This window comes from Bos indicus x Bos taurus, chromosome 16 (genome assembly GCF_003369695.1).
Source record: "Bos indicus x Bos taurus breed Angus x Brahman F1 hybrid chromosome 16, Bos_hybrid_MaternalHap_v2.0, whole genome shotgun sequence".
Lineage (NCBI taxonomy): Eukaryota > Metazoa > Chordata > Mammalia > Artiodactyla > Bovidae > Bos > Bos indicus x Bos taurus.
Genome location: NC_040091.1, coordinates 41,078,491 through 41,100,954, shown reverse-complemented (window position 1 = coordinate 41,100,954; position 22,464 = coordinate 41,078,491). Strand labels below are relative to the sequence as shown.

The 22,464-nt window shown below is 51.8% G+C and overlaps 2 protein-coding genes and 1 long non-coding RNA gene across 3 annotated transcripts in view; 1 reads left to right on the top strand and 2 right to left on the bottom strand.

The window, feature by feature from the left end:
* Positions 1-7,355: 7,355 nt before the first annotated feature.
* Positions 7,356-13,262, bottom strand: KIAA2013 (KIAA2013 ortholog). The gene is made up of 3 exons (XM_027564882.1): positions 12,209-13,262; positions 9,394-10,247; positions 7,356-8,046 (listed from the first exon to the last, which is right to left on the bottom strand). Exons 1-3 carry the CDS (start codon positions 13,239-13,241, stop codon positions 8,029-8,031), a joined length of 1,905 nt encoding a protein of 634 aa, XP_027420683.1. The 5' UTR covers positions 13,242-13,262; the 3' UTR covers positions 7,356-8,028.
* Positions 13,263-16,193: 2,931 nt separating this feature from the next.
* LOC113906562 lies at positions 16,194-18,829 on the bottom strand. The gene is made up of 2 exons (XR_003514922.1): positions 18,761-18,829; positions 16,194-16,386 (listed from the first exon to the last, which is right to left on the bottom strand). It is a non-coding gene; the product is annotated as an uncharacterized LOC113906562 (long non-coding RNA).
* Positions 18,830-18,916: 87 nt separating this feature from the next.
* PLOD1 (procollagen-lysine,2-oxoglutarate 5-dioxygenase 1) overlaps positions 18,917-22,464 on the top strand; it is a 29,662-nt gene continuing 26,114 nt past the window's right edge. Inside the window, exon 1 of the mRNA XM_027564881.1 lies at positions 18,917-19,170. Coding sequence (XP_027420682.1) covers positions 19,095-19,170 — 76 coding nt within the window. The 5' untranslated portion in view covers positions 18,917-19,094. The remainder of the gene's footprint in view (positions 19,171-22,464) is intronic.

The window sequence follows — 22,464 nt, the reverse complement described above, 5'->3', positions numbered from 1 at the left end:
GATATTAAGAAGAGGTGGCAAGAATACACAGAAGAACTGTACAAAAAGATCTTCAAGACCCAGATAACCACGATGGTGTGATCACTCACCTATACCCAGACATCCTGGAATGCAAAGTCAAGTGGGCCTTAGGAAGCATCACTATGAACAAAGCTAGTGGAGGTGATGGAATTCCAGTGGAGCTATTCCAAATCCTGAAAGATGATGCTGTGAAAGTGCTGCACTCAATATGCCAGCAAATTTGGAAAACAGCAGTGGCCACAGGACTGGAAAAAGTCAGTTTTCATTCCAATCCCAAAGAAAAGCAATGCCAAAGAATGATCAAACTACTGCACAATTGTACTCATCTCATACACTAGCAAAGTAATGCTCAAAATTCTCCAAGCCAGGCTTCAGCAATACATGAACCGTGAACTTCCAGATGTTCAAACTGGATTTAGAAAAGGCAGAAGAACCAGAGATCACATTGCCAACATCTAATGGATCTCTGTAAAAGCAAGAGAGTTCCAGAAAAACATCTACTTCTGCTTTATTGACTATGCCAAAGCCTTTGACTGTGTGGATCACAACAAACTGTGGAAAATTCTTCAAGAGATGGGAATACCAGACCACCTGACCTGCCTCCTGAGAAATATGTATGCAGGTCAGGAAGCAACAGTTAGAACTGGACATGGAACAACAGACCGGTTCCAAATTGGGAAAGGAGTACGTCAAGGCTGTATATTGTCACCCTGCTTATTTAACTTATATGCAGAGTACATCATGAGAAACGCTGGGCTGGAGGAAGCACAAGCTGGAATCGAGATTGTCGGGAGAAATATCAGTAACTTCAGATATGCAGATGACACCACCCTTACGGCAGAAAGTGAAGAAGAACTAAAGAACCTCTTGATGAAAGTGAAAGAGGAGAGTGAAAAAGCCAGCTTAAAACTCAACATTCAGAAAACTAAGATCATGGCATCTGGTCCCATCACTTCATGGCAAATAGATGGGGAAACAATGGAAACAGTGACAGACTTTATTTTCTTGGGCTCCAAAATCACTGCAGATGGTGATTGCAGCCATGAAATTAAAAGATGCTTGCTCCTTGGAAGAAAAGCTATGACCAACCTAGACGGCATATTAAAAAGCAGAGACATTACTTTTCAACAAATGTCTGTCTGGTCAAAGCTATGGTTTTTCCAGTAGTCATGTATGGATGTGAGAGTTGGACTATAAAGAAAGCTGAGCGCCAAAGAATTGAAAATGGATTGTATACTCCAGACAAACTGATGTGTTGCTGTTCACTTGCCTCCCTGCTGCTGCAACTGCTAAGTCGCTTCAGTCATGTCCGACTCTGTGCGACCCCATAGACATCAGCCCACCAGGCTCCCCCGTCCCTGGGATTCTCCAGGCAAGAACACTGGAGTGGGTTGCCATTTCCTTCTCCAATGCATCAAAGTGAAAAGTGAAAGTGAACTCGCTCAGTCATGTCCAACTCTTAGCGACCCCATGGACTGCAGCCTACCAGGCTCCTCTGTCCATGGGAGTCTCCAGGCAAGAGTACTGGAGTGGGGTGCCATTGCCTTCTCCATGCCTCCCTAAACTTCCCCATTTCTGTATGCTTACCCATACCCTGCCCACTGCCTGATGGTCCTCTCACACAGCTTCACCTAGCAAACACCCATCATCCTTCAGGAAGCCATCCCTGAGCCTCTGGTGGCGGTTAGATGTGCCAGCCCTATACTTCAAAGCCCCAGTCACAGTATAACTGTCCATTTTCTCATCTGTCTCCCCTTTAGACTGTCCATTCCACCAGCTAAGGGTCTGTACCTGACCTCTTTCCAATCAACAAGATTGCTAAGGGGATTTGGTCAAATACAGGGACTGAGAGCCCCACAGCAGATAAACAGGATTGGAGGTGAGTGTGTGTGTGCTCAGTCACTCAGTTGTGTCTGACTCTTTGTGACCCCGTAGACTGTAGGCCACCAGGCTACTCTGTCCATGGTGTTCTCCAGGCAAGAATACTGGTTGGAGACAAGTACAGTTGTACCTAAAGTCCTGCCCAGAGAGACTTTTAGAAAACAAAGCATCCCTGCATAGAAGAAATCAGTGCAGCTTTGAGCAAATACTCAAGCAGTTATTTCCAAAATACATCCATTGTGACTTGGCCAACTGGTCTGGAGCTGGCAGACCTGGGACACATCCCAGACTCCACAAATTATGTGACTTTGGCCTAGTGCTTTATCATCTTGGGGCCTCACTTTCCTGATCTGTAAAATGGGAATAAAATTTGCCTTCCAGGGTAACCAGAGGCCTGTGCTTTGCTGCCAGGCATCTATTTCCCCTCCTTCCTGACAAGAAAACTCCTAATTTCCTTTAGCAAGCCATTCCTCTCCTGGGGGCTTCCCAGGTGGCACTAGTGGTAAAGAACTCACCTGCCAGTGCAGGAGACATAGGAGACGCAGGTTCCATCCCTGGGTCGGGAAGATCGCTGGAGTAGGGCACAGCAACCCACTGCAGTATTCTTGCCTGGAGAATCCCACGGACAGAGGAGCCTGGCAGGCTATAGTCCATGGGGTTGCAGAGTCGGACACAACTGAAGCAACTTAACACACATGCATGTACATATGCATTATTCTCTGTGCAGTGGTTTGAGACTGACCCAGTGCCTAGCTCTGAGGTGGCCTGAATGGTCTAACCTAGTTAACATATCTCTTGCACCCTGGTCATGGTAATTGGCTGTCCAATCTAGGTGAACCTCAGCACTTTGGGTAGGAATGCTGGGACTCGGACTCTGCTGGCCTCTTTAAGAGGGCAAATGGCCATAACTGTGGCCATTTTATTTCCACAAGGGTAGCCCATCTGAAGATGGAAGCCAATCAACAGGAAGTAGAGCTAAGAGATGGATCTGAATAACTGAAATTATTTGATTCCTGCATCAAGCCATTCCTGAAGTCCTCCTGGACTATACTGTTAAGGAAGCAGTACTTGTCTTTTGGTTTAAGCCAGTTAGAATTAAGTTTTCTATCACTTGCAACCCCAAAGTCTTAATTGAAACACAGGATTGAATGACATAAAGGCATACAAATGTAAGTCAACAAGTATTCTTTAAACACCCACCCTGTGCCAGGCATTGTGCTAGTCTCCGGTCCATCCAGAGTGAAAGACAGGTATGGCCACTGCCTTCGTGGACCTTGAACTAGTGGGGAAGTGCCCAGCATGCAGATGTTTGTCAAAGGTAACCATTCCCCCTTTTACACCCAAGGGCCAGATATATGCATGGCCTGCTAAAAGAATCACCATGAACGTTTACTGAGTTGAATGATTTATTTGAAGCTTCCATTGGTCAAAGTCCAGAGGAGAGGCTCCAGGAAGCAGGATTGTGAGACTTGGTAGCTTATTGATGGTCAGGCTGTTTGTTCAACCACCACCTGCCTGCTGAGATAAGCCTCCTTTCTGCAAGGTGGCCAGTGCCCTCAGTAAGTGGGGTGATCAGCCCAGTCACCAGACCCCTAAGCAGATGGCAGGTCAGACCACTGCTGCTTCTTGGGGTTGGTGGGGAGCTAAAAACAAGATCCCAAAGTGCAGAATACTTGTTCTTAAGGGTTTTTTTTTTTTTTTTAAGGTCAGGAATCCTTTAAGAATCTGAGGAAAGCTGCAGGAACTCTCCTCGTGAGAAAAAGGAAAATATATACATATATATGTGTATATGTATATATATATATATATATATATATATATATATATATATACACATGTATATATACACACATTTTGCAATTCCAGGGATTCACAGGTCCCTTGAAGCCAGGTTGCAGACTCTTAAGCAAAAATAACTCTAAAGATTTTTTAAATCTAAGATCCTATGAATATTTGTATTCTTGGCTTATTATCACCTTGAAAAGTTGTATTCCCCCACTGGAAGAATATGCCTGTCTTAGTCCATCTGGGCTCCTATGGCAGAATACCATAGACTGGGTGGCTCACAAACAACAGAAACCTATTTCTCACAGTTCTGGGGGCTGAACGTCTGAGATCAGGGTGCCAGCGTGATCAGGATCTGATGAGAGCCCTCTTCTGGGCTGGAGACAGTTGTCTTCTCTCTGTGCTCTCACTCAGCAGGAGGAGGACTGGAGAGCTCTCTGGGTCTCTGTTATAAGGGCATTAATCCTGTTCTTGAGGGCTCCACCCTCATGACCTACTCACCTCCCAGAGGCCCCTCCTACAAACTTCATCACGTGGGGGGCTAGGTTTCAACATATGACTTTGGGGATCCCTAACACTCTGCCCATACACTCACAGGAGAATTCAACTTCCTCTTGGAAAAATTGTCCAGAGCTAATCATGGATGGTGTTCTTTGGAAAGAATGATGCTAAAGCTGAAACTCCAGTACTTTGGCCACCTCATGCGAAGAGTTGACTCATTGGAAAAGACTCTGATGCTGGGAGGGACTGGGGGGAGGAGGAAAAAAGGACGACAGAGGATGAGATGGCTGGATGGCATCACTGACTCGATGGATGTAAGTTTGAGTGAACTCCGGGAGTTGGTGATGGACAGGGAGGCCTGGCGTGCTGCGATAGATGGGGTCGCAAAGAGTCGGACACAACTGAGCAACTGAACTGAACTGAACTGACTGAATCATGGACGCTAATCATGGACCTCATGGTTAGTGTCTTACTGAAGCAAAAGCTCGTGTGAAGGCAGCTTATTTAGTAAGAGTTCCCAGGGGATAGCAGAGGGAGACTGGGAGAGGGTAAAATGGAGGGAGCAAAAGCAAATCAAGGGTGTCTTCCTGAATTCTTCTCCACTGTGGGCAGCAGGGGCCTTATCCCATCTGAGAAGTGGTTTAAGAAGTCTTTCAGAATTGTCCACCCAGGGGATGGTGGAGGGAGCACTGGCTCCAGCTCCCATGGGAGAAGGGCTGCCCTGAGCAGTGTTATCCTTGACCTGCTTCAAGGCTACACACATGCTGAGTGCAGAACAGCTTCCTGAGTTCAGAGAGAAGCTGAGGCCGGCTGCTGCCAGGAACCCACCCCGGGAAAGAGCTGGTGGCTGCAGCCATGGCAGGAGTGAAAAGTAGCCTACGAGGATGTGAGCTGGGGCATGAGATGCTGAGGAGCCTGTCGGTCTTCAGGGAGTTAATACATTTCCAAGCCAAAGTTTTAGCTGCTGAGAAGTGCCGGATAGTATGCGATTACATTTTCCATACCAAGTGTTTGCCCCGGAAAAGCAACTTGACCTGGCCTCTTTGGATGGCATCACCGATTCGATGGACATGAGTTTGAGCAAGCTCCAGAGTTGGTGATGGACAGCCTGGCATGCTGCAGTCCATGGAATCACAAAGAGTCGGACATTGAGCGACTGAACTGAACTTTGTGTGTCCAGCCCAAGAAGAAAGCTCTGGTGCATTACTGGACTGTGGGAGACAGATCCACTAGGATTATAGATGGCCTGCTCCAACCGAGGCCAAACTGGAGGTACTGCAGAGGCTCATGGCAAAAAATGCATTACCCACCCCCCTCCCATCCCACAGGAGCCATCAGAGGAATTCAAAGGAAGAGATGGAGTGTAGGGACTGAGAGAGGCTGGGCCAACAGCGAGCCCCAGCTTACATCCCTGCTTGAGCTGCACGGCCTTGAGCAAATTATTTTTTTTATTTATTTTTGGTTGCGCTGGGCTGGGTCTTCATTGCTCTACTGGGTCTGTCCCTAGTTGCGGTGATAGGGCCTACTCTCTAGTTGTGGTGTTCGGACTTCTCATTGCGGTCTTCTGATGTGGAGCTTGGGCTGTAGAGCGCAGACTCAGTAGTTGTGGCACAGGGGCTTAGTTGCCCTGTGGCATGTGGAAACTTCCCAGACCGGGGATCGAACCCATGTCCCCTACGTTGGCAGGTAGATTCTTTTAAAATTTTATTATTTTGGCTGCTCTGGGTCTTTGATGCTGCTTGGGCTTTGCTCTAGTTGCAGCGAGTGGGGGCGTCTCATCACGGTGGCTTCTCTTGTTGCAGAACACGGGCTCTAGGGCACACAGGCTTCAGTAGTTGTGGCCACAGGCTTAGCTGCTCCCCAGCGTGTGAGATCTTCCTGGACCAGGAATCAAACCCCTGGCTCCTGCATTGGCCAGCACATTCTTTACCACTGAGCCACCAGAAAAGCCCTGGCAGGTGGATTCTTAACCACTGGACCATCAGGGAAGTCCTGAGCAAACTATTCAGAGGTCATTTCCTTATCTCTTAAATTGGCACCTTAACCCTCAGCAACCTCCTCCCCACATGAGGCTGTGTTGCTGTAAAATACCTAATACACGTGCTGACTTCAATGAGATCTATAAATCAGATACTCATCTACTGAAATTAAACTTGCTAGGTCAGTGTTTTCCAGGCACAGGTACATAGGCTCATTTTTACATGTACAGGAGCCCACACCATGCCTTGCTGCAAGTTAAACAGGAGGAATGGGAGCCATGAAGCACTGCTTCTGTGGCCAAGAAGCTTCCAGTTGAATGCAGTGACTAGAGGCCACATCACACTGTGAACTGCAGTCTACCTCGCCCCCTGCCAGCCAAGGGTCCCCTGGCTGGAATCAGGAGGCATTCAATGCTCTGCACCTTGAGAGCAGGAGAGGACAGTACTCAGGACTGAAGCACCTGGTAAACCAGGGCTGCTCGTAGAAGACCCTGAGGCACTTGTTTTTTCTCTCCCAGCTGCCTGCTGGGGGCCAGACCCTTGGGACCTTGGCACCGAAACCAACCAGCTGAGTCAAGGTGCTCAAAACACACACCTAGGAAACAGGGTGATGGTCCCCAAGGTGGACTGCCATGCTCAGCACAGCCCCTTTGCTCCATTCTCCCCACGAAGGATTCAGACCTTAGCTTCCAGAACTGGCAGGAGGCCTGCTTCCCAGGTGGCTCAGCGGTAAAGAACCCACCTGCCAATGCAGGAGACTTGGGTTTGATCCCTGGGTTGGAAAGATCCCCTGGAGTAGAAAATGGAAACCTGCTCCAGTATTCTTACCTGGGAAACCCCACAGAGGAGCCTAGTAGGCTACAGTCCATGGAGCTGCAGAGTCAGACACGACTGAGTAAATAGCAGCAGCAGTCCTATGGGCAGCAGGCTGGGGGTGAGGCACCACAGCAGAAGGAGACCTCGGTGACACTCCTGGAGCAGCCCCCTCTGCCAGGACACACAGCAAACCCTGAGGTGGGGGCAGAGGCCACATCCACATGCTCTGAGGGGCTCTTCTGAAGGGGAGAGGACGTGGGGAAAGAACACTGTCACCACGGCAGGGCCTTGTGCTTCAGATTCTCCCCACGTCTGGTGACTGAGGAAGGTCTGACGTCTCCAGAGGTTTTAACCACACACAAACCGCTCATGGAAGTTTGAAAGAGATTTATTTAAAAACAGAACGACAAAAAAAAAGCTTTGGTATTCCAAAACCCAACAATCAACAGTCACTGGAAAGTTAAACACCTCCCCTAAGGCCCAGAGGTACAAAACGGCGTCTCCACAGGCTCATGGTAAGGACACGATGTGCAAACCCGAGGGTGACGGAGACCCGCCCCCTCCACGCAGGCAGCCTACGGGGCTCCAGACCTCCTGGAAATCACCGCCAAGATTCACTACCGAAGAGTGGACACAAAAGCCATCCGGCAAATCTCAACAATAAATTATTAATAAAAATTCATTCAAGAAAAGAACACATTAAATTAGGAAAAGAACACATTTTTTCCTAGACAAGTCTTTTCAAAAGAGAGTCTATTTCCTGGGATAGAAGAAAGGGGGAAAGTGGAAAGAGTGAGTTCAATTTCAAGTATTTTCCGTACAGGTTCATTTTATTGAATCAAAAGCTTACAAAAAGTCCATCGGCCCCTCCCCTCCCCTCCCCGATGCAAACTCCTGAACATCTACACGCACTTCTGAGTCACTGGTGTCCCCCAACAAGGCACAAAAGGCTGGGTGCTTTCACAGGATCCCTTGTTCGCAGCAGCAGGACTTTCAGTGCTGGGCATCTTGTGCAAGTCGCCACTGAAAGCAGGACTGATGTCATTCAGACACTGGGATCTTCCTGTTCAACCAACAAGACAGGACGTTACTGCGCATGCCAACCCCAGGGGACAGCTACAGCAACCTCGAGGGAAGCAGGTGATGGGAACACCCTGCTGGCATCCCACCCTGGCTCGCAGCCGGCTGGGATGACAGCGCCCAGCCCAGAGACAGGCCTCAGCCATCCTGGACTCGGGGCCTGGGTGTCTCCTTAGGTGGGTGCAGCAAGTTCACAGGCTCTGCTTGGCCAGGCCTGGCTTCAGGGGTGGGAAGTCACTGGGCAAGATCTGAGAAGACTGCCTGGCCTGTCCCCCTGATCAGGTGGGAACCATGGGTGGATGGGGCTAGGCCAGATTAACAGCAGAGAAGTCCACCACCCAGCAGGGAGAAGCAGCCCGCCCACCTGCTTCACTGAGGCTGCCAGACCCATGCAATGCAATGCAGCCCGTGACAGACACCCGGGAAGGCCATATGCACATTTGTCTTTGATCTGACTTCTATGTTCCTCACGCTTGACAAGCTCAGACCTGCCTCTGACCCTTCTCCCACCCCTTTAGGTCAAGTGCTACTTCCTTCTCTGAACCAGAAGCCACTGGGAGCACAGACCTGGAGTTAAATGTACCCTCCACCCGACTACAATCTAATGAGAGGAATGGCAGGCGGCCTCCCCCCGGGAAACCCATCCTGAACTCCAAGATATGTTTCGATGAGAGTCCCACAGCCACCATGGCCCAAACCATGGCTTCCTGGGAGCAAAGATGTTTCAGGAAACAGGAGGGAAATGATCTTGTCCTGGCTGACGAGACGACTGCCTGAGGCTGGCTCACCGCAAGGGACTGACTTCTGAACTCGGTAAACAGGCTCTCAGGGGCGGGGGTGTGGGTCTCATCAGCGGTTTAGGTAGAGGCTTCAAGTCCATCTAGGGGTTTTGGCAGGTATTTTTAACTGTTGAGATTTAGGATGTGGTGACAGGACTGCCCACATCCCTGGGAGGCCAGCACAGCAGACATATCTATGCATGCCTGGATTCCACAGGTGCCCTTCCAATGGGCTCCTCTAAGAAGGTACTTTTAAATGTCCTCTCAAAGCATACCTGCTCCCCTCTGTGATGAGGACAGAGGACACTAGCTTAAAAGGACACTTCACGGGAGGGAGGTTCAAGAGGGAGGGGACACACGTATACCGATGGCTGATTTATGCTGATGTATGGCAGAAACCAACCCAACGTTGTAAAGCAATAACCCTCCAATTAAAAATAAATTAAAAAAAAAAAGGATACCCCACCACTCCCCCAGCCTCACCCTGTCCTAGACTTGGGGCAGAAATCAAGGCTGGGGCCCTGGGTGCTGCAGACACAGGGGCTTTCTACCTTATTCCTGAAGAAGGGCTTGGCGCCAGGCCCACAGTACTCATTGTAGATGAGCTTGAAGAGGAAGAGGTGGAAGAGGGTGATGAGGGAGGCCACGCTGAACCAGAAGAGGAAGGGCAACCCCGGGTCCTGCTGGGCCATGTGCTCGTCGTGGGCCAGGATGGCCTTGAGGTGCAGCGTGTGCCGCAGGTCTTGCAGGTGCGTGAGGTCGGTGGAGATGTAGAGCAGCGGCGTGATGGGCTGCGTCACCATGACCGAGAAGGTGTGGCCCTGGGGCGCCGAGGTCAGCTCCACAGGCTCATCCAGGCAGCCTGCTTCGCAGGCGTAGATCTTGACGAGCTGGCCCCGGGACTCTACAGACACGTGCAGGTACGGCTTGCCCTCAGCGTCCGCGAGCACGGCCAGGTTGATGTGGTCGTTCTTGTAGCGGATGCCGTGCAGGGCGTAGCTGTTGTGCAGCACATCAGGGTCAGCTTGGAACTGGAGGTGGTTCTCGGTGAACTGCAGGCCGCCGAAGCTGAGCACCATGCCCTGAAGGATGCCGGGGGCGCCCGCCCGCACCAGCCCCTTGCAACCGCGCTTCTGCAGGGTCAGCCTCCACAGGTCCCAGAGCTGCAGGATCTGCTGGACGGAGGACAGGCGGCCTGGCCAGAGGTTCTCAGCGTGCATGGTGGCGTGGCCGCTGAAGCAGTGATCTTCATAGTTGAGCGTCGACTCCATCTGGTCCCGTTCCCTATGGCTCAGGTCGGGGCTGAGCAGCGGGGCTGGGGAGCAGGACAGCATGTAGTACAGCGTCAGGTTCACGGTCAGGCCAGACGGAGTGTGGGCATCAGTGATCTTCTTCATTTCCACACCTGTCATGCCACAGAGGTTGCATGTTAAGGAGGACCAACACAGCTGGGAGGCTGAGGTTATGGAACAAAGATCAAGAGCAGCAGAGTCAGGGACTTCCCTGGTGGTCCAGTGGCTAAGACTCCATGCTCCCAATGCAAAGAACAAGGGTTTGATCCCTGGTTGGGGAACAGTTCCCACATGCTGCAACTCAGTGTGTGCTGCAAATAAAGAACCCACATGCTACAACAAAGATCAAAGATTCTGAGTACCGCAACTAAGACCTGGTGTAGCCAAATAAATATTAACAGCTGCTGCTGCCGCTAAGTTGCTTCAGTCGTGTCCAACTCTGTGCGACCCCATAGATGGCAGCCCCCCAAGCTCCCCTGTCCCTGGGATTCTCAAGACAAGAACACTGGAGTGGGTTGCCATTTCCTTCTCCAATGCATGAAAGTGAAAAGTGAAAGTGAAGTCGCTCAGTCATGTCCGACTCCTAGCGACCCCATGGACTGCAGCCCACCAGGCTCCTCCATCCATGGGATTTTCCAGGCAAGAGTACTGGAGTGGGGTGCCATTGCCTTCTCCGAATATTAACAGCAACAACAACAAAAAGAGCAGCAGGGACACGAAGTTTTTGTCCTTAAGGATAAAAACAGCAGTTCCAGTCTCCCTAGAGCTCCAGAGAATATATCCTGCCTGGCTTCCTCACATGACCACGTGGAGCCCTGAGGGCCTGAAACCTGCCAGTGGGGCTCCTGCCAGAGTCCAGAAGAACACCGACTTAGCCAAGCCTATGACGTCAAGTCAAAAGGCCAGTCCCCTGTCTCCAGAATGGTCACCTATGCCCTGGCCAGTTGTGGGCTGCTTCTCTCTCCTGGGCTCATAGCCTCAAACTACATCTTATCAGAAGAGCTCCCAGATTTGTATGAATGCTAGCCTCAGACAGCTAACCGCACATGTGTGTCTCTACCTGGATGTCTGACAGGCATTTTGAACTTGACAAGGTTTGAATTCAGTCCCCCACTAATCCTTCCTTAAATCATCTCCAGACACCTGCTGGAACCCTCCCCCACAAACTCAGGAGTCACCCTCATGTTCTCATTCTCCACTGCCAGTTCACTGAAAGCCCCAGTGGCTCCAGCTCCGAAAGTATCAGCGTCATCCACCTCGGCCTCCACAGTCAAAGCTCTGGTCCCAGCCACCCTCCTCTCACCTGGGCTCCTGCAAAACCTCGTGTCTGGTCTCCACACTCTACTGTCCCCCCACTCCCACTTACTGTCTGTACGCTGAGACAGCAGCCAGGGGGACCCTTAAAAACGTACACCGGGGACTCCCCTGGTGGCCCGGCAGTTAAGAATCCACCTTCCAATGCAGGGTACGAGAGTCTGATCCCTGGTTGGGGAACTAAGATTCCACATGCCACGCAGCAACTAAGCCCATGGGCTCTGGAGCCCACAAGCCACAACTAGAGAAAACTGCATGCTGCAACAAGGACCCAGCTCAGCCAAAAAATAAGTAATTTTTTTTAAAAAAAGAAGCCCAAGCCTGTCACCAGCTGAAACTGTGGGGAACTGAGGAAAGAATCCGGGGACGGGCCAGGCCCTTCATTTATCCTTTATCAATTGATCCTCCCCCACTCCCCAAACCACTCTGCTCAAACCAGGCTTCACCTACAAGAACAAATAACAATAACACCTGCCCTTTACGCACTTCTCTCTTAAGACTCTGCTAAATGTCTTCTGAGGTAGGCGTTACTATTATTTTTGAATACAGGCAGAGAGAGAGTCAGCGACCGGTTCAAGGTCACGCAGATACTAAGTGGTGGAGCAAAAGAGTCAGCCCCAGACCCAATGCCAAGCCCAAGTATGAGCCACCCCAGGACCCTCCTTCAATGTCAGCTCTGCTGACTTTGCAGGGGCATCCCCAGGGTGGGCTGTGCTCACCCTGCTGCAAGGTGTGGACGGCAGACAAAGCTGGACCTCACCTGGACTGAAGAGCTGAGCCCAGAGGCGCTGGTGATCCTGGAGCAGCTCAGCTGCTGGCATCTCCAAGAGCTCCAGCATTTCCTTCCGGGCCAAGTCCTGGAGCACCTTGAGCTCCTTGGCTGCTTTGCTTTTGAGCACCTGGGGGTTAAGAGGGCCAGAAACGTGCACCACCCACAGCACAGTCTCGTCCAGCTGCGTCCTGGGAGCCACCTGGAGACGGTCCACTAACTTCTTGGCGGCCACCACCACCAGGTGCACCAGCCCCGTGGGAACAGGCGGGGACCGGCCAGAGTAGAGGAGGAACTGGTGGTCTCCGACCTTCTCCAGGGTGCTGGTGAAGGCCCTGGGGGCCGGGCCGGCAGTGGGCCCCACAGTCTGCAGCGCGGCCACGCGTTCCGTGGGGTTGTTGAGCTGGATGCGCTGCAGATAGACGTGGGGTCGGCCACGGTGAGCGAGAAAGTCCTCCTGCAGCAGCACGCAGTCTCGGCCGGATCCCGTGAGCAGGCCGGAGGCCGAGGCGGGGCCCGGGCCGGCGGCCGCAGGGCCGGGACCCGAGGTCCCCAGCTGCAAGCAACGTACTCGCCGCAGCAGCCCTTCCCGCAGAAGCAACACTGACTCCCCAGCTTCAGGGAGCGCGCTCAGCGGGCGCAGCTGCACGAAGGGCACGAAGTCCGGCGCCACGGCGGGCTCCCGCTCCCCAGGGGTCACCCACAGCCGGTTGGCGACCACGTCCAGGGCCAGGAAGCCGTTGGCCACCAGAGATGGCACTCCAGGGCCCAGGAGCACAGCCTCGCCCCGCTCCCGCAGGCTGCGCCAGGCGTGGGTGGCCGCCTCCAGACAGGCAGAGGGCTCGGCAGCGCCCGGCTCGCCGTGGGGCCAGGGCAGCAGCTGCAGGCCGCCCGCCGCCCGCCGCGCCCCAGAGCCCGCGAACCAGAGAAGCAGCACCAGGAGGCCGAGCAGGCAGAGTAGGCGGCGGGCCCAGCTGCTCGACAGCAGTCCCGGCAGCCCCTTAAGCCGCTGCTGCAGCCACATCGGGCCGCCAGGCGCGGGCGCGGCGCGGGGGCGGCCGCCGGGCCCGCCGCCCAGCCCACCGGCCCGGCCGCCCGCGCCTCACTCCCGGGCCCGGACCGCAGCGCCCACCCCGGCTCCAGTCGCAGGCGCCGCGGCAGCCACCACAGCGGCTTCCTCCTCCTTCTCGGCTCCCTCCGGCCGTCAAACAACACCGGCCGTCAAGCGCCGCCGAATCTTTTGCGACAGATGGAAAAGAGGCGGGTGGAGGAAGGGGAGAGAGCGAGCCCTACAGGAGGCGGGGCCACAGCGAGGAGGGGGCGGGCGCCGCCGGGGGATGGGCCACGGGTTCTTCAGCTCTGCCAAGTCCGAGAAAGAGTCTGATAGGGGCCTGTTGAAGACTGGAAGCTTCCAGCTCATGGAAAAAAAAAAGAAAAAAACCCACCGCGCTAGCCAAACCTAACACGTGTTGGGCCCCATCTGCTACTGATGGATTCAACAGCCCTAAGATTTTTTTTTTAATAATTTTAAAACTTTTTTCTGTAAAAGTGATCCTCACTGCAAAAATACTTAACAACAGTGCAGAATAGTACCCCGTCCCAAAAAAAAAAGAAAGAAAAAGAAAAGAAAGTAACCATTGTCAATCAGATTTCCTAGGATATATTTTGTTGACACTTTTCCAGACCAGTCTGGCTGCATGTACAGTATATGGAACACAAACCAGTTCCAGGACACTCCATTTCTCTATCATACCAAGTCATCTTCTTTTTCTTTTAGATAAGTAACTTTTAATTATTTATTTATTTGGCATGTGTCAGCATGCGGCCTCTCTAGAGGGCTTAACTGCCCAAGGCACGTGGAATTTTCCCAGACCAGGGATCGAAACCACGTTCCCTGCATTGGAAAAGAAAATGATAGTGGCTCAGTCCTGTATGATTCTTTGCCAGTCCATGAACTGTAGCCCACCAGGCCCCTCTGTCCGTGGAATTCTTCAGGCAAGAATACTGGAGTGGGTTGCCATTCTCTTCTCCAGGGGATCTTCCTGATCCAAGGATGGAACCCTGGTCTCCTGCTCTGCATTACTGTCTGAGCCACCAGGGAATTCTTAACCACTGGATCACCAGGGAAGGCCCCTGAGTCATCTTCTTGATGTCAGCTGTGAGTTTTCACTTATTAAATAACATACAACACTAAAGCTGCATGCTTTGAAAATGCTTTTCAATTGTGAATTATCAATGCAGAAGAGAAATTTTGTTTCTGGGGGAAAAAAATTCAATCTGAGCACAGGAGCAGACAAGGGGACGATTGTTTCTGTTTTACTTTCAGGACATTCCAAAGTCAGACAGTGTGCTTCCCAGTTGTTGAAAATTATATGGTCATTTGAGGTGGCTTCTTGTGAGCTGTGTGCAGATGCAGATGTGTTTGCTGAGTTCTAGGGCCAGCACCCTAAGAGAAGGCGACTCTCCAGGTGATCCTTCAGTATGCTCACCTTTTTTTTTTTTTTAAGATCATTATCAAAACATACACACAGAATTCTTAACTCCCACAAGGATTTCACAAGCCCCACAGGACAGCTTCAAGAATGTGCAGGAATCCGTAACCTAAAGTTAGAGAGATAGAATCCATCCAACCAACTCAGCAAGGCAGAAGTACTTGGGAGGAACAGTGAAATGAGAGCAAAGGACTAAACCAGGCTTGATCCCACCTGTAAAATGGGAATGACCAGGGAACCTGCCTCTCAGATTTGTGAGGAATAAATAAGTTAATACAAGCAAAGCAAGCAAGGTACAAGTCCACAGTACATGTAAACCCATGTAATTGTTTTTGCTATCACAAACATCTGTGTGACAGACATATAGCTTGGTCTACTTTTGAGATTGTTTCTAGGGGAGCAATTTCTGGAAGTAGATTTCTACGTCAAAGAGAAGGGTCATTGTTGGTGCTCTTAACTCCCTTGTCATTATTGTCGTTTAGTCGCTAAGTCGTATCCAACTCGACTCTTAGCCCACCAGGCTCCTCTATCCATGTGGTTTCCCAGGCAAGAATACTGGAGTGGGTTGCCATTTCCTCCAGGGAATCTTCCCCACTCAGGGATGGAATCCCCATCTCCTACATTGGCAGGTGAATTCTTTACCACTGAGCCACCAGGGAAGCCCCCCCTCTCTCTTAACTTCTTATCACTCTCAAACACCCCAGGGGAAGGAATCACAGGGTCAGCAATATAGCCATAACAAAGTCAGAAGGTCAGGAGAAAGGACCTTGGATTTCCCTGATGGTCCAGCGGTAAAGAATCTGCTGGCCAGTGTAGGAAACATGGGTTTTATCCCTGGTCCAGAAGATCCTACATACTTTGGGGCAATGAAGCCAGTGAGTCACAACTACTGAAGCCTGAGGCTCTGGAGCCCATGCTCCACAACAGAAGAAGTCACTGCAATGAGAAGCCCATGGACCACAACAAAGAGTAGCCCCCTCTTGCTTCAACTAGAGAAAGCCAGCATGCAGCAACAAAGATCCAGCGCAGTTAAAAGTAAATTAAAAAAAAAAAAGAGTGAGGACCCTGGCATGAGGCTACCTGGGTTTTGAATCTTGCTTGGCCTTGCCCCTTGCTAGCAAGTCAACTAACTTCCTTGGGCCTCGATTTCTCCATCCATAAAATCGGGATCATAAGACAGCACTGTATTTGTCTGAGACTTAAGCTGGACAAACAAGTTAAACATTTAGCATTTTGCCTGGCTTAAAATATGTTTCCCAGTGGCTCAGCAGTAAAGAATCTGCCTGTGATGCAGGAGACACTGGTATGATCCCTGGATCAGGAAAGATCCCCTTGAGAGTGGCATGGCAACTCACTCCAGTATTCTTGCCTGGAGAATCTCATGGACAGAGGAGGCTGGAAGGGCTACAGTTCATGGGGTTGCAAAGAGTCAGACACAACTGACTGACTAACACACACACACACACATACACAGACTCAAAAAATAACACTCATTATTTATTTATTTGGCTAGGAAACAGAAAACACACGTACACGATACAAAATTCAAAATATACAAAAGGGTGAAGCGTGGACTTTAAGTCTTCCTCTTTCCGGGAGCTCCAGCTAGTTAGTTCCTCTTCCTAGGTGGAACCACTGCTTCTTGTTCCTTGGATACTTTTCCAGAAACTCTATTCACTAACAAATATATAGACAGAGATCTATATTTTTTCCTTCACAGAAATTATAGCATATGATATACACTTGCATATTACTTTTTTCATTTACGAGAACAGCTTGGAAATTCTATTATTATTATTAAAGGGAGTGGAAGCCAGTGGGACTTAGCATATTACTTTTTTCATTTAAGGAAACAGCTTGGAAATTCTATTACTATCATTATTATTATTATTAAAAGGAGCAGGTACCAGTGGGACTAGCTGATGGCTGTGAAGGGGGTGGAGGCTGAGAATCGGCTGAAAACACAGAGAATAGCTGTTCACTGAGACTATCACACCTCCTCGGGTCAACAAAAGAAATGATAAAAATGGATAAAAGCAGAGAATGAAAGGGAGAAAAGCCTCTTGTGGCACCAGATCACCGCCCTCTAGCCCAGCTATCCTTTCTGTGAACGTGAACCTGAACGTGAACGTGAAGTCGCTCAGTCGTGTCTCTTTTGCGTGACTCCTTGCAACTTTCTGTACCTTCTGTACCTTTCTGTACCTTCTGTATCCTTTCTGTACCTTCCCAGAAAAGCAGAGTCCTGTTCCTTTAAATGTGCACAACACGTGCAGCACGTACTGGGAGTAACATCTGGGTGGCTGCCACCCTTGGCTGCTTAAAGATACAGGCCTTCCTTTCCGATGACGCTTGGACCGAGTTCAAATTTCAGCAATTTAGTGAAGGGGGTTGTGGGGAGAGAAGAATGGATCGAAACTGGGGAAGTGGAGCAGGCTTTACCAGGGTGATCCTTTCTCCAGGGGAGGCCACCAGCCTCCAAGATTGATTTCCCCTACTGATTTGCAATGACTCTGGGAACCCCACTGCCCTAGGATTTTTTTCTGTCCAGAGTACATCACCATCATCGAGATTCTTCTTGAGCCCGAGCAAAAGGGAAGTTAGAGAAAAGTTGCCTCCCTTTCTGTGATCCCACGTCAGCTGTGTGACTTTGAGCAAGTTGCTCCACTTCTCTGAGCTCTGGTTTCCTCATTTCACAAACAGGGGCAATACTGCCCAAGTGGCAGGGCTCTGGGGAACGGGGCATGAGCCAGAGCTTTGAAAACTGAGCCAGTCAACACATGCTCCTTCTCTTCCGCTCTGCTTATCCTTCCATTTCCTCCTCGAAGGAGCTGGAATTTCAGCCTGCATCCTCCTGAATTCAAAAAACATCCGGTGGATCCTGGCATCAAGTCCTGTCCCCAGCTGCAGAAACTCCCCGCCATGGGTTCCCAGGTCCCATTTGGCTGGCAGAGGACCTGGTTGGCACGCATGCCTCCCTTCACTTGCCTTTTGACCTTGAGCTTGCTGCCGGGGCCCCTGGCCTTCATTTTTATCATCTTTACCACGAGTGAATCTCTGTACAATGAGATGATCTCCCAGGTTCCCAGGGACTGTGCCTACTTTCTAAAAGAACATGTTGGATTCCCTGGTAGTCCAGTCGCTAAGACAGAGCTCCTAATGAAGGTGCCCAGGTTCGATTCCTGGTTGGGGAACTAGATCCCACAGGCCACAGACAGAGTGCACATGCTGAAACTAGAGTGCGTGCTGCGAGAATGATCGTTGACGATCACATGTGCTGCAACTAAGACCTGGCGAGGTCAAATAAATAATACATAGATAAATAATGTGTTGACTTTGTTTGTATTGTACAAATAGTATATATTCATTGTAAAATGATTCTAAAAACAATGAAAAATATAAAAAAGAAAATAAAAACTACCTGGGAATAACATACACGTGTTCCCACAAGCTGGAAATTACGACAGTAAACGTTTGACTGCCATTTTCTTTCAGCATCATATCTGTAAGGATATATTTTTGCTGAGTGGGATCATAGTGTATATACTGCTTTCCCCTCATGACATTCTATCAGTGGTGTATTCCTCATGCTGAAGCAGTCCCACATGCTTGAAGCACTCACTTCTGTGAAAGACGGTAAACAATTTCATTCATTCATTCATTCAACAATGACCTCAGGGACAAGACCTTCCTAGGCTCAGAGGTTCCCTTTACCTCCCAGAGACAGGCAGAGTAAGTGAGCCCTTATTGTGGGTCGGAGATGCGCTTTCTACATGTCCGTCCAGCAGCCAGGAGGGTTCGCAAGGGTGTGGGTGCCTCGGAACACATTCCTGCGGGCCTCGCCTACTCCAGGCTCAGACCCTCACGCCCACTTTCGCTTTGAACAAGGACTAATGAAATCTGAAGGGCTGAGATGTACTGAGAGCTTATCACGGGGCTGTTCTAAGTGCCCCACTGATAACAATGTCACGAACCCGTGCAAGATCCAATGCATAGCGGCCATCGTAAACCCCACTTTTCAAGCGTGGAAACCGAGGCTCACATTGATCGTTACCATCAAGGCTTGGCGCAGGGTCCTAGGTATAGAAACTGTTGCCTCGCCCCGTCTCGCCTCCTTTTCCCGGTCGGAATGAAGCCCCGAGAGACGAGAAGGAGCAGAGCGGCGGCGGAAGGACCCGGGAGCCGCGGGAACAGGCCGCAGGGAGCTGCCTGGACTCGGAGAGACAGCGGGTACGGGCTAGTCTGCAGGAAACCCTGCCCCCAGGCCGCGCGGCGCGACACCGCCCCCGGGGCGGGCCCAGTGCGTGGCAGGGGGATCGCCTACCCCATCGCGAAGTTTCCAGCCTGCGAGCGCCGCTGGACCGGCTGGACGTTCCCAGACCCCAACCATGCGGCTCCTGCTGCTCCTGGCCCCGTTGGGCTGGCTGCTTCTAGCCGAAACGAAGGGTGACGCCAAGCCGGAGGGTGAGGGCTCTGGGCTGGGGAGGTGGGGTGCGGGAGGGAGGCATTAGGGGCTGGAGCGGGAGGATGGGGGCAGGAGGGCTGGTCTAGGGGCTGCCTCCGTTAGGAGCGGTCTGTAGGGAAGTCCTGGGCTTCCGAGGGTTTCTGGGTTCAGGCTGCTGGTTCCCTGACTCGCTGGTGACTTGGACAAGTCACTTCCCCTCTTAGGGTTGTGGTTCCCACTTTCATGCCGCTGGAGGGGAAGAATGGCCGAAGTCCAGACGTTCAGTACCCGAAGGGTCAAATAATAATAGCCCTCATAATAATAAGAACAGTAGCTACCATGTATGGAGCACTGGCCACGGGTCAGACATCAGTTAAGCCGATCCCAAGCTGAAGCCCATCCTTCTATTATTCCCATTTTCCAGCTGGGCAAACTGAGGCTCTAGAGTTGACTCACTTGCCCAAGGTCATTCTGCTTGTGGACTTTGGAACCTGGATTCACACCTAGGGCTCACAACCATGGAGTGAGGGGCCCCTGGGCAGGGTTGGGGGTGGAAGGGGTGGCTCAAATGCCAGAACCGTTGGTACTTGCCTGTGTCCTCTGTGGTTTGCTCTGCCCCTGCCAGGTGGGTCTTAACTCTGTCTGGGTTGCCCATGAGGAAACTGGGGCCCAGACAGGTGCAGTGACTGCCCAGGGAGGTCCAGCCTTGGAGTGGTAGGTCTCAGATCTGCTGGATTCCGGGTCTAGTGCTCCTACAAAAGGCAGACTGGATTTCAAGGTGTCCCACCATCCCAAGTGGGTGCTACACTCCTCCTCAGCTCTACCTGGACCACCTGCCCAGTGAGCATCTGAGAGCCCCCAGGAGGACACTGAAGGCTGTGGAGGCAAGCCCAGCGAAGCAGAGCCAGACTGCCCACAGCCTCCATCATCCCTGTTCTCCTTGGTCCACCCTCCAAGAGAACCTGCGAACACAGGATGGTAGTTTAGCAGACTTGGGCCAGGAGAAGGGGTGGGAACCACCGTTTCTTGACTACTTCCTTTGTGTCAGGGTCTGCCCAAGGCTGCATGTCTCCCATGGGGAAGCAGTGTTGCTTCATCTCCGTGAAGCTTGGTGTTCTAGCCTGCAAAACAGGAGTGAACATACCTCAGTCCCAGAGCTCGAACAGGGATTCCATGGGTTGAGCCCTGTTGGGGAGAGTTCAGCTCAATGCCCAGGCCATCAAGGCATTTTCTTTCTTGTGCCCAGTGCTACTTTGTGGAGTACCCAGGACAGTAAGACCCATCAAAAAATCCGGTGAGGGCGATGCTAAGCACACGGCTGGGCTGGTGGTATGTGCAAAGGGCCTGTGGCCGGGGTCTAGTTGCTGGCCTTTTTACCCCCTGAGTCTCTCTTCCTTCTGCTTCTACTGATGTAGGCTCCCTCCACTTCAGACCATCCCAGGAGAGAAACCCCAGCCACCTATGATGAAGCCCAGGGGGGTGAGTTGGAGAGACCAAATTGAGGACAAGGCCCCAGCAGGAGATGAGAGGGGCCAGAGTAGGTGCAAGGCAGCCTCCACAGAGTGTGAAGGATTCTGGGTGTTGCTGAGATAATCCAGGTAAAGCACCTGGTAGATAAGCAGGTCCCCAGACATGTGGCCAACATCAGGCTGCTCTCAAGTGGCTGCCCTGTGCTTCCCTTGCTCCATTCAGACCTTTTTGATAGCGTAAGTAATCATTGGGCCCATTTTGCAGTTGGAAAGACTGAGTTCCCTAAAAGGTTAGACCCCTTGGTCTCAGGTTGCCACAGCTGGTTGGAGGTGGCGTCATTGACTGCAACTCAGACCTTCTGCTTGATCCTGCTGACCCCTACTTTTGGCTAGAGGGGTGTCCTTGTTGGGAGATGCTGCTAGGAGGAGTCTCTCCAGCTCTCCCAGACCCAGCTGGTTGAGACCCCTCAGTCTGCTGGCTAAGAAGACAGCGGAGGATGGAAGTTTTTTCTCTAGGCCTTGCTCAAGCTGCCTACTGGCCTCCCGTCGAGGCCAGCTCCTTCCTTCCCCTGGCTGGGCAGGGACACCCAGCCCAGCACCAGGTGGCCAAGATGGTGCAGCTGCAGAGGAAAGTTCCATGGGGCAGGCGCAGGCACTGGGCCAGATGTCCCTTGGGGGTCCAGCGAGGCCTGAAGTGGGGCCAGGAACTTGCTGTTTGGGGCTTGGGCGGTAGGGTGGAGATTCTCTCAAGAGCTTGTCCACCCTTCAAACACCCAAGGATTCGACACAGGGAGGGAAAGATGGATGGTTCTCACTTTCAGGGTGCTCCCAGTCTGAGGCGGGAAGACACAGAGCTCCTCACCGCAGTGGACACCCAATCTGGTGGGGGATACAGAGCCCTCTGTGCCTGAGGGAAGAGACATTGCCCCCTCCTGGGGGAGCCCCCAGACTGATGGGGGGGACCAGAAAAGGCTTTCAATAAAGCAGGATCCAAACAAGCAAATTTGCACATAGCTGAGGGAGCAGGAGAGTCCCCAGAGGCAGCCCTGTCCTTTCTGCCTTTTTTCCCTCTCCCTTCTTCCCGGGCTCACGCCTTTCCCTGCAGGCCTTCATCTGGCCACGGAGAAGGGAGGACAAGCCTGAGCCCCGTAGTCTGAGGCTCCAGGATTACCAGCTAGGCTCGGGTGGGAGCTTCAAGCCCTGCTGTGGAACAGTGGGAAATGGAGAAGCAGGCAGACCCAGCTGGTTGGTGTGTGTGTGTGTGTGTTGGGAGGGGGGAGTCTGAGGAGACCTAAGGGTGTGAGTGGGAGGCCATACCTCTGGGGAGAGGCAGGGTTGGCTCTGGCCCTGGGAATCCCCATTTCCCGGCTCTGCTTCCGTTCCAGCCTCAGGTGGGCGTTGGGGACGGGGGAGGAGTTTTCATTCATTTCCACCTCCCTAGGGAGCAGACCGGGTGTGTCCTGACCACACCTTGAAATCCAAGACACACAGACCGTCTGCCCCCTTGCCTGGGCTGGCATTGCTTGGGGCGAGGAGTTGGCATACCATGGAGCACAGCTGAACTGGCCTGAATCCTCAGCCTTCTCTTAGGATCCCAGAGAGATGTCTGCACTCCTGCAAGCCCCTGGCTCAGCCTTTCCGGTCATTCTTGCTCTCAGGAAGGCAGCTCCCCTCCATCCTGGTCCCCCCAGCACAGCTCCCTCTGTTAGGGGAGGTTCCCTATGACAAAAACTCCTGGGACTCCCCAGCCAAGCTCATTCAATCCTCACAAGAGTCTCTGGAGGAAGGTGATTTTTTTTCCTAGCTGCGCTGTACAGCTTGCAAGATCTTAGTTCTGTGACCAGG

Excerpts from the sequence above, each read along its gene's own strand:
- KIAA2013 (XM_027564882.1), bottom strand. The coding sequence starts at position 13,241 with ATGTGGCTGCAGCAGCGGCTTAAGGGGCTGCCGGGACTGCTGTCGAGC. Across the intron at positions 10,248-12,208 it reads GGCTCAGCTCTTCAGTCCAG|GTGTGGAAATGAAGAAGATC; the intron begins GTGAGGTCCAGC and ends GTGGCATGACAG.